This window comes from Taudactylus pleione, unplaced genomic scaffold (assembly GCF_031769625.1).
Source record: "Taudactylus pleione unplaced genomic scaffold, aTauple2 ptg000397bl, whole genome shotgun sequence".
Lineage (NCBI taxonomy): Eukaryota > Metazoa > Chordata > Amphibia > Anura > Myobatrachidae > Taudactylus > Taudactylus pleione.
The window spans coordinates 7,309,150-7,323,641 of record NW_028284799.1 but is presented as its reverse complement, the minus strand read 5'-3'; the positions used below and the strand labels follow the sequence as shown (position 1 = coordinate 7,323,641).

The 14,492-nt window shown below is 41.8% G+C and overlaps 1 protein-coding gene across 2 annotated transcripts in view; it reads left to right on the top strand.

Moving 5' to 3' along the window:
• The window catches only part of TAF15 (TATA-box binding protein associated factor 15), a 36,403-nt gene extending 22,148 nt beyond the window's left edge, over positions 1–14,255 (top strand). Inside the window, exons 8-16 of one of the 2 annotated variants that reach the window (XM_088446389.1) lie at positions 2,383–2,414; positions 6,596–6,628; positions 6,714–6,820; positions 11,126–11,255; positions 11,425–11,523; positions 11,935–12,034; positions 12,118–12,203; positions 12,866–12,959; positions 13,965–14,255. In XM_088446389.1, the coding sequence (XP_088302515.1) occupies positions 2,383–2,414; positions 6,596–6,628; positions 6,714–6,820; positions 11,126–11,255; positions 11,425–11,523; positions 11,935–12,034; positions 12,118–12,203; positions 12,866–12,959; positions 13,965–14,004 (721 nt within the window). In that variant the 3' untranslated portion in view covers positions 14,005–14,255. Of the gene's footprint in view, positions 1–2,379; positions 2,415–6,595; positions 6,629–6,713; positions 6,821–11,125; positions 11,256–11,424; positions 11,524–11,934; positions 12,035–12,117; positions 12,204–12,865; positions 12,960–13,964 lie in introns of both variants that reach the window. The other variant, XM_088446388.1, reaches the window with a different exon arrangement.
• Positions 14,256–14,492: the final 237 nt, after the last annotated feature.

The window sequence follows — 14,492 nt, the reverse complement described above, 5'->3', positions numbered from 1 at the left end:
CCAAAAGAACGATTGAAGAAATAAAGGGATGTTAAGCAGAAATTCAAATTATTATTTTTTTTTTTATTTAGAATAGCCGTAACCTTTACATGAATGGTGGTTTTATGTTAATTCTACTTTAGTGTATGTATAAAAATCTGCATGTGTATTTGTGTGTGATAGATATATATCTAATCAATATCTTGCACACCGCATGTATATGAATTGTGGGGTACCATACTGTGACCTTCCTTTTTTGTTGTGGTTATTAATGAAGTTTGGCAGATTACCTGATTTAGGTGTATGCAGCAGTAGAAATTGTCAGCTCAATTTAGTTATCAAAAACTTTCTACACTAGTTTAGAGTCCTAAGTACGTTATACTACTGTTAAATATTTATATTTTATCACCTTGATTATTTTATCGTCTGTAAAGGCAACTGTCTACTTGGGGTCCCCAAAATAACTAGTTGGGGAAATACAGAGCCAGTTTATGTACATACATTCCAAATTGATTAGTTAATGGCCTTTGAATATCGCTTACCAGAAGCTTTTTGATGTGACACGATGCATGTCTGACCAATCTTCTATGGTGGCTTATTTTAAATCTGGTCCTCTTTTCAGTTTCTTCTGTTAGAAGTGGCTGGTTACTATTCTGTTTATGGAAAGCTGAACAATTCCATTTTCTCACTTCTTTTTTTTTTTTTTTTTTTTCGTGAATCCATAGTACCTATGTTAGACTGTAGTATGCTTTTGAAGTCACTGTCAGAGGTTTAGAGCATAGGAGGGAAAGTAGTATTTAAAGCTGTAATCCTGCATACTCCTGTGTGTTTTTTTTAGTCTCCCTTTTGGTCTATTGCCACAGTCTGCTGTAATGAATTAGCATTTTTAGCTCAAGGAGAGGGTCACCTGATTGGCGCCCATTCCCTGTGTTCATGGCAGACAAAGAAGGGCTGACAGGAGTATTGGGCTGCACAATCATCATATTTTGTAACTGGTGGCTATGGTAGTTGCATGATACTGTACTTGGCAGACTGTAAACTTAACAGCTTGCTGAAAATAAGGTAAGGAAAATAGAAGTGTTATGTAGTCATTTATGTCGAATATACTTTTTTTTTTCATGGGATTGCAGCTTTAAAGAAGCGTGCCCTAAGCGTACCGCTTTCCGCCCCTCTAATTCTTTATTAAAATTACATGGTTTCTGGCTTATCTTTGCTCAGTGAATGACCACTAAAACAATAATTTTTTAGCGGGGAATTCACTTGTTTTTTACGTGCCTGTTGGTAATGGGTGCTCGAAGGAGCAATTAAATTGTTGCTGTGATTGGGTGCGAGTACCGCAGGCTCCCAGAATTCTGCATTCACCCTCCTGAGAAGGCGAGCAAAAATAGTCCTGCTTTTGGGCTGTAACCAGTACTGTAGATGGGTTTAGCCGCTTAACACAGCTAAACTGTACATTTGGGTGCGACCAGCGTGATAGGTAATGGGCGCCCTTGGCACTAAAGTCCTATTGGTGCAACTTCTGATTTGCTCTGTCAGGCTCCCATTACTTATAGGCATGCAAAAAACAATAACACCCCCTCCCCCTGCATAGTGGTGGTTTCCCCTCTTCATGTTGAGTTTTGTGGGGGAGAGAACTTGGTGTATAACAAACAATTCAGTTTCTCAGTGGGATAAACTGAATGAATAAAGGTGTCCATACATGGCGCAAGTCCAAAGATGTGAGCACAGAACAGCTCCCAGTCCTGACTGGCAGAAAATGTTGTTCGAAATGACTGCAGTCCGGTATGGTATAGCACTAATTGTGTCTTATAAGAGTTCGCCTGGGGACTGAATAGCCAGATCTGTGTTTTTAACCAGACGTATATGGCCAAGTTGTATATTGTCCTTGCTGCTTAGGTCTAGGGCATATATGCCAGTGTATGGGCATCTTAAGTTAGTCAAATTTAGTGTATATATGTCTACTCAAATGTAAATCTTTGTCAATACATACTCTCCCCCTTCCAAATGGCAGAACTGTTAGCATCCCATTCGTGTGAAGCCTCCAACTATGGTCAGCTCGTCTCCCGTCGGGGTTGCACCATATCGTCGCCTACATTGACAAGGGTTGAATAAGAGGTGCAACCTGTGGTGTTCTAGCATCTGACACGGGACATGCATAGTTTTGCTTAATTTGTTGAGAGGCATTGACAAAATGTACTTGTGTCTGAACATGCCCCTAAAAGCAAAGGTCAGATATGATTACTTATTTTTTTTTGTTAAAAACTCAGCTTGGTTGCCATACATGGGCTTAATTAAAGGTGCGCTACACTGGTTTTAACACCTGCTTGGCTTTTCTGAGTTCAACAACCCTATGTGGTAAAGGGGGGCAAAAAAATCATGTCTCCGCTTTTTCCTCCGCAGCAGTGGCGACCGAGGTGGCTTCAAAAATTATGGTGGTAAGTGCCCAGAACCTATATCGATTCCATGAAAATCCTGTCGCATTGAACAGGACTACTCAGCTTGTTTCAGGCCAGTAACACATGCTCTTACATCTGTGTGCAAAGATACATCAGGGGCCAGTGTCAATGTTCTAACTGCATCTAGGGTAAGGATTATGAAGATTAACTGCAAGCAATGTATGATATTGCAGATTTCTCACATGGTTATCTCATGGTTGCTTTTTTTTGACAATTATTCACTATTAGTAGAAATAAGTTTGCTCACCGTATGTGACAAGCTTCTCCTTAGGGGTCAATTCAGTTAGGTGCAAGTTTGCATAAGTGAGCCTGTCTCATGAAACTCATACATTGCGTGAATGCGCGCAACAGAGAAATGCAAGATTCAATTAGAGATGCCAATTCGCTGTAGTCACAGCGAGGTAGCAAGACTTTTTTTTTTTTACAAAATGCAACCTGGAAGAAGTGCATGAAAGAGTGGGCGGTAACCATCCAGGAAACAAAGTGACATCTGAGGTAGCAGGACCATGTTAGTGGCCATAAGGAATGTACGGGAGGTTCTTAAAGAAAATTTCAAATGGCTGATTTTTGCGCTTTTTATTAATGGTTGAAAATGTTAGCAAGTGTTTAATCAAATTAGTCTTTCCAGCATTTTGCAATACTGAGAAATTTCTGTATAGTAATTTTTCAGTATTTTCAGGTTTGTGGAAAGTTTGAATAAACACTTCTAATCTGCAAGTGCAGAAACCCCATTCCTATCGACACCTCCACATGCCTGCCCCGCATCATGTGCACCTCCACATGCCTGCCCCGCATCATGTGCACCTCCACATGCCTGCCCCGCATCATGTGCACCTCCACATGCCTGCCCCGCATCATGTGCACCTCCACATGCCTGCCCCGCATCATGTGCACCTCCACATGCCTGCCCCGCATCATGTGCACCTCCACATGCCTGCCCCGCATCATGTGCACCTCCACATGCCTGCCCCGCATCATGTGCACCTCCACATGCCTGCCCCGCATCATGTGCACCTCCACATGCCTGCCCCGCATCATGTGCACCTCCACATGCCTGCCCCGCATCATGTGCACCTCCACATGCCTGCCCCGCATCATGTGCACCTCCACATGCCTGCCCCGCATCATGTGCACCTCCACATGCCTGCCCCGCATCATGTGCACCTCCACATGCCTGCCCCGCATCATGTGCACCTCCACATGCCTGCCCCGCATCATGTGCACCTCCACATGCCTGCCCCGCATCATGTGCACCTCCACATGCCTGCCCCGCATCATGTGCACCTCCACATGCCTGCCCCGCATCATGTGCACCTCCACATGCCTGCCCCGCATCATGTGCACCTCCACTGAGCTGTTGAGAGAAATTCACCCAATAACTGACCTGTATTTATTGGCCAAATTATGCTATTTAAACATTTCCAAGTGTGTGATTTTTCATTGAGAGTGGTGTAACATAGGTCCTGCGCTGTGTTCTGGAATTTTTATTTAAAGATTTTCTTTAGCTTTTTACCTGCTCAGGGGGGTGCGCACAAATAAACTTATGATTCCACTGAAAAAGCAATGCGAGTTTGGAATTGAATTGCAAATGGAATTCTCAGTACGAGGTCACCGTGAGAACAACTCACACGACCCAACTCTCACCTAAATGAATTGACCCCTTGCAGTGAGTTGTCATAATGTACCTAATCTGTTACATTGTAGAATATAAAAAATGCTCTAGTAGCAGATACTGCTTTCATATTATACTTTATTACATTTTAGTGTGCCCCATCTTTTCCATATTTGCCTTGTGAATCACACCTTGCACAGATTAGTGGAGGGAAAGTTTAAAGAAATGCTCATGTCATTAAATGTGGCCATATGCAAGATGTGCTCCTGCGACACCTAATCTCTGGATCCAAAAGAGGATATTCGGACAATGATTGCATGCAGTCAGATGTTGTAATTTCTCAATTCCATCTTTCTTCCAACTGACCTGATGTCAACATATCAAATAGCTCATGATCAGGGTTATTTTTGGTGCCTGATGCATGCAACCAACTACAATGTCTAAAACTGCCTAATTGGAAGTACTGTTTGCTGTAAAGCTGGGTACAACTCTAATGACGTGTACCCAGCCGACCTATCGTGCGGCGGGGGTCCCGACATCAGTAAGTGCATACACACTTATGTCTGGAGCAACATCGCGACGGCCATGCTGCATTTGGCAGCATGGCCCTCACTGACCACCCGTTGGATCTGCATGCAGGTTCGACAGGCGATGTCGTTGACTAAGTGCGAGAACGTGCTGCGTCAGTGACAGTCTACTCTATGCACACTGGACAATATGTATCGTCTGCATATCTTCTAGTGTGTACCCAACATTAGACTTTAAAGGTATTTACAAATTGTGCATGCTTTTGTAATTCATTGGCCTAAGACTGCAGTCACAGCCGAATAGACAAAATTCAGTACACAGTTACCTGCGGTCTTCTCCAAAAACACTACTAGCTACATTCAAGGTCTGATCAGTGCTTGAGAAAATGTCTATGTACTAATGGTGCTTTTGTAGAGGTCAAAGATCTCTGTACTTTGGTCTGACTGTACACTGTGATGCCAGATGAGAAATGCATGCACAAAACACATTTGGGTTCAATTCGGTGCGATTGGAATAGCGCCGGGAAGAAGTTCCCGGAATTATTCAGTTGACCGCTCTGTGCCTTGCACTTAGTCGGGGGTGTCAGTTACCGTGCCTTAAGCCGGATGTGAAGTCACGGTGACTGCATTCTCTGACTAAAGTGTCGGCCTCTGTTCTACGCGCAGGCGTTAAGCACGAAAGCAATAGTTTCGTCGGAGGCCGGAAATCCCTAGTTTAGTCTGCTTTCTGCTCGCACCTCAGGAGGGTGCAAGCACAAATCCTCTAGTCAGGACTTTACAGCGAGGTCAATTGAATACCTCCGGTAACTCCTTCCTGGAGCTATTCACATCGCACTGAATTGAATCTCCCCAACTGAGTACTTATTTCTATTTTTAATGTAAAAAAAAGTTAAAATAAACCTGGAAGAAAAATCTATTTTGCCTTTAATAAAAACTGAATAGATGGCTTATTTATGGGTAAAGTACTGTATCTACGCATTGAGATACTTAAAACAAAATTGCAAAACTAGAAAAGTCTTAATCGATGGCTTAATGAGCATTTCTTTTGCAAAAATCTGTTTCAGTGCAAAAAAGGAAATGGTATTTTGTCTATCGCATAGTAAACAGAATTTCTTTGGATAGTGAATTTGTTCCCTGACTAAAATAGCAGGACAGTAGAATTTTGCCTGTTCACTGCAGGCGTGTAGTTAGAGCTTGATTCCCTAATTTATCATTTTAGTGGAATACAATTGCAGTTGTAAATACTTAACTGAACAAGTTTATAGATCTTAAACTGTTCACTGTAGAATGGACTTGAAGAGTAACATTTGGATAGGAGAAGGCATAATATCTCTTATGCAACTCTTTAAGCAGTGCTTTATAAGGGAATATTTAATCATTCACAACTTGTCAATTTTGTCACAAGCTGCTTGGTTTACCGGTATGGTTTTTAGACTGAACAGAAATGCACACGAACAGAAGGAGAATCTACAAATTTCAGAGGGCCCTGGTCTGAATTAAACACATGGCCTGCCCTAGACAGATCCATAGAACGAAATTAATTAAAATGCAGAAGTGGCTCACTAAAAATCAATACAGAACTTTATAAGGCCAATTGGAGTAATGGATAAAGCTTTTACTTTTAGTCTGTTTATCAATGTTACATTCAAGCTATAAATTTATAGAAAACAGTGGTGTTCTGGAAAGTTGATCCTTGGTAAACTGGAGTGTTTCGTATGTGCATGCAGGTAAATGATTTTATTCATGAGGTTATAGGGTTTGGGATTTTTTTTTTTCTTCAATAATCCTTTTAAATTAAATGTAAAGAAATTACACAAATACTTTATATAAAATAGCCATTATAGATATAGTTCTGTAGTGATTTTCAGTTACACCAAGGATTTATTTGAGTTTCCAGTGTGACTATGCTGCTTGGAGAATTTACGTGTGCATGCCTTTGGTTTTTGTTCCCATATTTAATTTAAACAAATTGCACTTTCTTTCTACTTAGTCTTCCAATATTTTTTTTTGTCCTTTTCCAGGCCCCAAAGATTATGAAAGCAAACCTGACCATGGTAAATATTTTTGACATCATTCTCTGTAGTAAATTGGTCCTGCTTGATCACTTCTGGAAAATACTAGTTTTGTTTCTGTTAATAGATGACCAGGACAATTCTGACAACAACACCATATTTGTGCAAGGTCTTGGTGAAGATGTAAATTCAGACCAAGTGGGTGACTACTTCAAACAGATCGGTATAATAAAGGTAAAAAGAAAAAAAAAAATTCTAATTTTTAAAGCTCCAGTAGAATAGTAACAGCCAGTGACATTTTCACAGTTCATGCAACTATTAAGTAATTCAGAGCTGGCATATCCTCTACATTTAATAATTTAAACTGGTGTGTAAGCTTTGGGGACAGTTCAACCAGTCAGATGCGCCTAGGTTTGTTTATATAAGAACCATATTAATGCATAGTTTGTGGGATGCCTGGAGAGGTGCCCAATTAACTGAATGCACCAAACTTTCTCCTGGTCTCATTTTGCAGTTCAATTGATGTCATGGCACATTTCCTCATAACCTCTGGTCCTATCAAGGGGGTTAAGCTGGCTACACACTAAACAATGTGTACCTAACACAATATCGTGAGCGGCGGGGGTGATTGCATCAACAAGTACATACACACTCGCCGATAGCGATGGCAGGCCCCTGCTAAAGTTATTGCCCGTCTGACCTGCATGCAGGTCCGTAGGGTGATCTGTCTGTCGACGTGTGGGAGTACGCATCGCCAGCGACATAGCATGTACACACTGGCCAGTGTGCTCGATATGTCGTCTGATCCACTGGATCGGATGACATATCGTCTATTGTGTTCCCGGCTTTAGTAGTCTTCATGTTAACAAGCAAAAAGGTTGACCTACCAGCATGGAACCTGCAGATGGTTTCAGCCAGCGAATTATCACTGCTAAGGAACTGTGGTGTTGACTTTACCCCTAAGGAGCTCCATGTACAAGGAATGAGGGGTACCGCCAGCACAGAGCACTGCACTAATTCTGTTTTCAGCTTTTCCTTTTTTTTTTTGCCGTTTATCTCTAGACATCCAGCAGTTTCACTGCTCTGCACATATTTTTTCAGAAGTAAAGTGTAGTTTCAATAGTCCCTTTTTGTTAAGCGACTATATCTTTAAGGGGGTTTTTAAATTGTTATGGCCGCAGAGATAATTAATGGGCAGCCCAGTGTAGCAATTCAATTGTTTTGGGTACCCATTATTGTGCTTTTTGCACCCAATTGGACAGGGTTCAGCTTCGTATAGCAGCTCAACCTGTCTTAAGTCCTGATAAGTCCAGTTTGGGTGCCCAAACCATGGAATATTCACACATTTCTTCAGGGTCCATAGGGATCCACAGGGATACCATGGGGGATATTATGGTTGGAGAGATCCAGGCACCAAATGGTTAAAGCTTCAGCTCCCAGGATGCCTCGGGTCCTCGTCCATATATACCCCACCCCGAACCACAGGCCTTCATTTCATTTGGTGCGGCAGGATAAAGACGCACCTTTGTGGGACTGCTCAGACAGTCCTAAGCTTTTATTTTAGGTTTTTGGGTTGGCAATACTAAGCTTCTGAATTAACTCATGTACTGAGACTCCCATCTACCTCCGCTGGGCCGCAACACCAGTAACTGGGCTGGTGATTTTGTCGGGTCGTGGCTGAGTTTGCTAGCAGCAGTGCTGCGACCCAGGCGCACTGAGATGTCAAATGTGGAGATGCCTCGCTTACGGGGAATCGCGCACAGCAGTCCTTGCTACTGGTGTCAGACACACCAGAAACCACTGCAGTCGGGGCCCGGGATTGTCCGCGTCCTCACTACACCATTGGGGCCTACTCTGACGCCAGGGATCGGCAGCAGGCGCTTCTGCTGCCACGAGGCCAGCGTACCCAGCTGGTTAACGCAGCTTTGGGAAGGTAGGCGTTCCCAAACGCAGGCCCTACAAAGGGTTTTGCGCATCTGGGTTGCTCTACCTACCCTCACTGTGTGTAAGACTCAGTCCATGCTCGGTGTGCTTTGTAAAGGGTTTGGATCAGTCTCCCTGTATACCTCTTGGTTAAGGTATATAGTGCTCCATATCCTACTATTCCTTTGTGTTTGTGTAGTTGATTTAGAGTCTGTTTATATTAATATGCATTGTATGCGACTGTTTACTAGCTGCTGTATTGTCTTTTAGTTCTGTCTGTCAATTATAATTATCACTGGTTTTTCTCTCCATCTTGGGGTGGAGGTTTTTCTGAGTACTTCGCATTTATTAAGATTTTGTGAAGGCTGTCACATAACAGTGCAATTATTGCCTTTATTGAACATGTCAAAAGATAAAGGGATACAGGAGGGGGAGCCCTCTGTGCTGGTTTCATGTAAATTATGTATAGCCTATTTGTCCCCTCAGGACATAAAGGATGGTTTATGTATTGTCTGTTATAAAGAGCCACCTCACCAGTCCAGTTTACCGGTCCCTGGACAAGAGCCATCTTGGATATCCTCTTTGTCCCAGGTAATGAAGCAGTTTGTGGATCTCATATGGCTACTCCCACTATGCCTCCTTGGATGCGGTGTCCACAGCATGCTATGTTTGCTCCTCCTATGCATCCTTCCTGGTTGATAGCAGACCAGTAGTTACAAAGGCGCCTAGGCGCAAGTTATCTGTTTATCAGTCTGCTCAACATATGGATTCAGACGCATCAGAGGAGTCAGACGATGCGCTAAGGTTCCCCTCCTCCAGGGTCTAGCTTAGGGGAGGAGGACCATCCGTCCACAGTGGATGTTCCTCCTTTTGATGAATGAGTCTAAATCAATCCTACATATTCAGGATGATCCAGCTCATAGTAAGAAGGCTCCAGTGTTTAATCCCCACTGGCAGGTGGTCAAAGCGGAGTTTCCTGTATCTGAACAGCTCACTGAGCTTATGGATGAGGCATGGGGTAACCCTGACAAACGTTTTTTTGGGGAATAAGAGAATAACATCGTTGTATCCTTTCCAGGCTTCTGTATGTACTAAGCGGGAGTGACTGCTTACTGTGGATGCTCCTGTGACTCATTTAATCAGAAATGCTACATTGCCTATTCCGTCGGCATCTTCCACTGATTAAAATATTGTTTTAAGACATGCAATTTTTTTTATCATCTGGACTTGTGACTCGTCCAGCTATGGCTGGAGCCTGGGTAGCCAAAGCTGTTGAAGAATGGATGGGAGCATTGGAAGATTCTCTACCAAATGCTACAAGAGAACAGATGTATATCTCCCATATATGGGATGTCCCTTCCTATCTGGGAGGAGCTGCTTTAGATGCTGGAATTTTAGCTTCTAAAGCATCAGCAGCTTCAATAGTGGCATGCAGGGCCCTTTGGTTAAGATCCTGGAAAGCTGATAACGGATCAAAGAAGGTGCTGAAAGTTTTTGCCTTTCTATGGAAAGTAGTTTCTGGAGCAGAGTTGGGGAACAAATAGCTACTCTGGCAGCTTCTTAGTCAGCAGGTCTGCCATCAACGGCGACTATAAAGTTCAGGTTTCTTTTTGGTCCTTCTGTCCTCGGACGAGCAAGGGAACAGTCTTCCTCTAAGGCGTCTAGTTTTTGCAAAATGTCAAGGCGACAAACTAAGAGGTCTGGCCCGGCAAGACGTCCAGCTTTTAAACTGGATGACAAATTCCAGGCATGATGGGACGGGCGGCCTCCTGGGGGATCCCAGGGTGGGAGGCCGACTTCAATTTGCTTATTGTTGGCGTCAAACAGATGCTTGGGTCCGAGAAGTGGTGTCTCGGGGGTATGTCCTCACTTTCAGGAGGCATCCTCCCCTGAAGTTTGTTTTTTTTTTTTTTTTGCACAGATCCTCCATCAAATGCGGTCAAGGCTTTGGCCCTTCAGGAAGCCATTCACTCCCTGCTACTGGCAGGGGTAATAATCCCGGTTCCTGTGTTGCTATAGGGAAGGGGTTATTCCAATCTATTTCTGGTTCAGAAACCGAAAGGGGCTTATCGCCCTATACTAATTCTAAAAACCTCAACAGATTCATCTATGTACCCAAGTTTCGTATGGAAACTCTCCGATCAATTATTTTGGCAATGGAGCCGGGGGAGTAAATGGTTTCCCTGGACATTCAGGATGCATATCTGCATGTTCCTTTTATTCCATCCCACCAGCAATTTTTACGGTTTGCTGTCCTTCAGCAATATTACCAATTTCAGGCTCTACCCTTTGGCCTATCTACCCCTTTGGTGCCTGGATCCTCTCCAACCTTAATATCCCCATGGTATCCCTATGGACCTCGAAGAAAAGGAGTTATATAGGTAAGTGTACCATAACTCTAATTTTCTGCTCTCCTCCTCAGAAGGGGCAAGCAGAAATGCCGGTGGCTATTCGCTCCCAAATGGAGCAACAATTCAGTTGCTCCGTTTGAGCCCACAGCTATCAGCGCCGGGCACCTAACATCTTAATCGCCCCCTAATAGCTAGTTTTCGATCATTCGTTGTGGTTGAGGACGTTAACAAAATGTGTTTTTCACTTATTAAAATGGTTTTGCAGATTAACAAGAAGACTGCCAAGCCAATGATAAATATTTACACAGACAAGGAATCTGGCAAGTCTAAAGGAGAAGCCACGGTATCCTTTGATGATCCTCCTTCAGCCAAAGCAGCCATTGCATGGTTTGATGGTAATTTTTTTTTATATATATCAAAGTATTTTAACCTGCTGGTCCTGCTTGACAGAAATGTTCATTATATATTGCTGGTAAAAAATGCTTATACACCTATTCAGCTGAATGTGTAAATACAATCTTTGAGGTCTACAAGTGGTAATGATGGTCTTTGTTTTATTTGTAGGAAAAGAATTTATGGGTAATATTATCAAAGTTTCCTTTGCTACTCGGAGGCCCGAATTCTTGAAAGGAGGTAGTGCCGTGCCAAGACGTGGTGGTGGCGGTACGTATTAAGTGATGTCTTGAAATTTATTTGTCCAGCCCACCTGTTCTCTTTTATAGATGGTTTATTTCAGTGCTTGCGGTTTCAACAAGAATAGATTACAAAATGCATGTGTCCTAGGTTTCCTTATGATTGTGGCATTTTCAGGCACTTGTTTACCATAACCTTGGTTTAAGTTTGTGGACTTGTTGCCTGTTTGAAGACCTTTTTGTACATGAAATACATCTTTGTAAATGGAAAATGTTGATTACTACTGAGCAGACTGCATATAGTTTAAGTAATTGTACTTTTTATTACATTTAGTTTTAACTAATTTTACAAGGTGTAATTCTTTTAATGAGTGCATTCTATTCAAATTGCATGCATTTTGTTTATCAGTACTGTACTACTTACACTAATTTTTCTTCACAGGTCATAGAGGTGGTGGCGGCGGCGGCTTTGGTGGGGGCCGAGGCTCTTTCAGAGGGGGCAGTGGTGGACCACAAGGTGGAGACTGGGTCTGTCCAAATCCGTAAGTCCCTTGTTGCTTGAATAAGTGGTATGTATTGAAGATTCTTGATTAAATAAAAAAATATATTTTCTGGTTTTTCACAGGTCCTGTGGTAATGTCAACTTTGCCAGAAGAGATTCCTGCAACCAGTGCAGTGAACCCAGACCAGAAGATTCCAGACAGAGTGGAGGTTTGTTTGTCCACATTTAAGTATTTTTTTTTTTTTCTATCAGCCATGGACTGGCCAGTTTGTAAATAGTAATAGTTCAATTGGATTTATGGTAAATGTATACTTTTGGTCCACACACCAGGGCAACCTTTTCAGGGTCTGCTAATAAAAGATCCCATGCTTCAGTGGGTTTGTTCAGAACAGTACCCATTTGGCCTTAGGGCACCACTTGCATTATAATAAAACCACACAGCCACAAAATAAAATTTTCTGGCGGCTGGGATCTTTTTCCTTGGCTTAGCTGGAAGGTAAAGTAAGGAAACTGCTATGGGAGAGGAGATTGTAGGGAAAACTAAGCGTGTGCTGCACCGTAGCGCGAACCTGGAAAGTGGGATGAGAAGAGTATGGAACAGGTGAGGGAGGGGGTAACGTGAGTTGTTGTGCATTCATAAATAATACAAAAAACTTAGGATCGAGAACCATGGAGTGAGGAGAGCAATGTTGAATACCAATGGTCACATCCTTTCCAGTGGAATAGAAAAACCTCCAGGCATAGAAATCTTCCTTATAATGCATAAACCTTCTGCTTGAGAGCTTTTGGATATGGATGGTGTTTTTTAAAGCATTTTGTAAATTTATAGTTGTTTGAGTCAAATTTGACTACTACTGTTCCTTCCTCACAGATCGTGGAAGAGGTGGGTATGGGGGTGAAAGAGGATTTAGAGGACGCGGAAGAGGTGGCGACAGAGGTGGCTATGGAGGAAAGATGGGTGGCAGGTGAGCTTTCTCTTAAATCATTTACTATAATTGATCTGCTTGTTGCCCCTTTTTACTCTACATCATATTTCATGAAGTCAGAAAGTTGTAAGTACAGTAGCACTAAGCCAACAATGATTGAGCCAATCCTTTGCTCACTTCTACATGGCCAAATTAGGTGAGAGCTGGCAAATCTGCGCACCGATAGAGCAACACACTTCGACAAACATTGGTGTGTTCTGTGGTTGGAAGATACTCTCCCGGATAGGTCATCCTTCATTCAGATTTACAATGTGTCTAGTCTGATTTTGACTGGGATCATTTGGGGATATGCATGCTGTGTGTATCACTTCCTCCTGATCAGTTCAGGATTTTTTTATTTAATGAGACTAAATGGATACAAGCGTTTTGATTTTTTACACACTTGTATAAAAACACTGATTAACTACTATATAGATATTTTTCTGTACTCCAAAATGCTGGAAAGCCTAATTTGATAAAAAAAATACTTGCTATAATTTTTCTGCAATTTGACACTTGAGTCTCTAGTACTTCCTTATGGCCACAAAAAGCTGCCTTTATGGTCCTGCTATCTCATATTTGTCACTTTTTTGCGGTCCAGGGTGGCTTCCCCACTTCATGCTCTTCTCCCAGGTTTTTTTTCTAGAAAATGTATACACAGTTTGCTGTGACTACTGTGAATTGGCATTTCTAATTGTATCTCATAATGTATGCTTTTCTTGAAACTCTCACCTAATTGGATTAACAGAATAGACTGGACTAATGTGGGTGTCAATCAGAAATGGCTCTCATGTGAGCAAAGGGAAACTGCAGAGCTTCACTTTTCAGTCAGTCTGATAACATCTGAACTCTTGGATATTTTGTTAAGTTTATACTTGTTCAATGCTGTAATGTATAGTTAACTTGAAATCATGAGGTTAATACTTGGTAGAGTAATGTTTTTAAAGTAATGACATTCAATTAAATACTGTAAATCTAACTTATTTTTTTTTTCTCCCACGTCAGGAACGACTTTAGAAATGATCAGCGCAACAGACCTTACTAACATGAAGTTCATCTCTTTTCTGCTGTACATGTGGGCCTCAGTGTACTTAGAACTAAGTTACAGGATTCTTACTTGATTTACTTTTGTTTTGATCTGTCCCAAAAAATGTGAGGATATTTTCATTTTAACTAACTGAAAAATTCACAAAATTTAAACAATTCTGCCCCCTATTGAATTAGACTAATGGAAAGGAAAGTATGGAATGTTGCCAAAAGTGTGTTTTGTAATACAATAAAAAATACTTCTTTTTACTTGTGTTTGAATTGTTTTTTGAATGTTTGACTCAGTATGTTGAATTGTAAATGCTGTTTGCAGTGTCATGTTCATATATCATATTGCCTTTTAAGAATATTACCTTGTGTAGAGGAGAAATACTGTAAAGACCTTCACCACATAGTACAGATACATTAGAAAGTGTTGTATAATCTCTACTGTTTTCTGTACTTTTTTTTTTTAAATCATGTAGATTTTTATTAGAAAATTTTCTA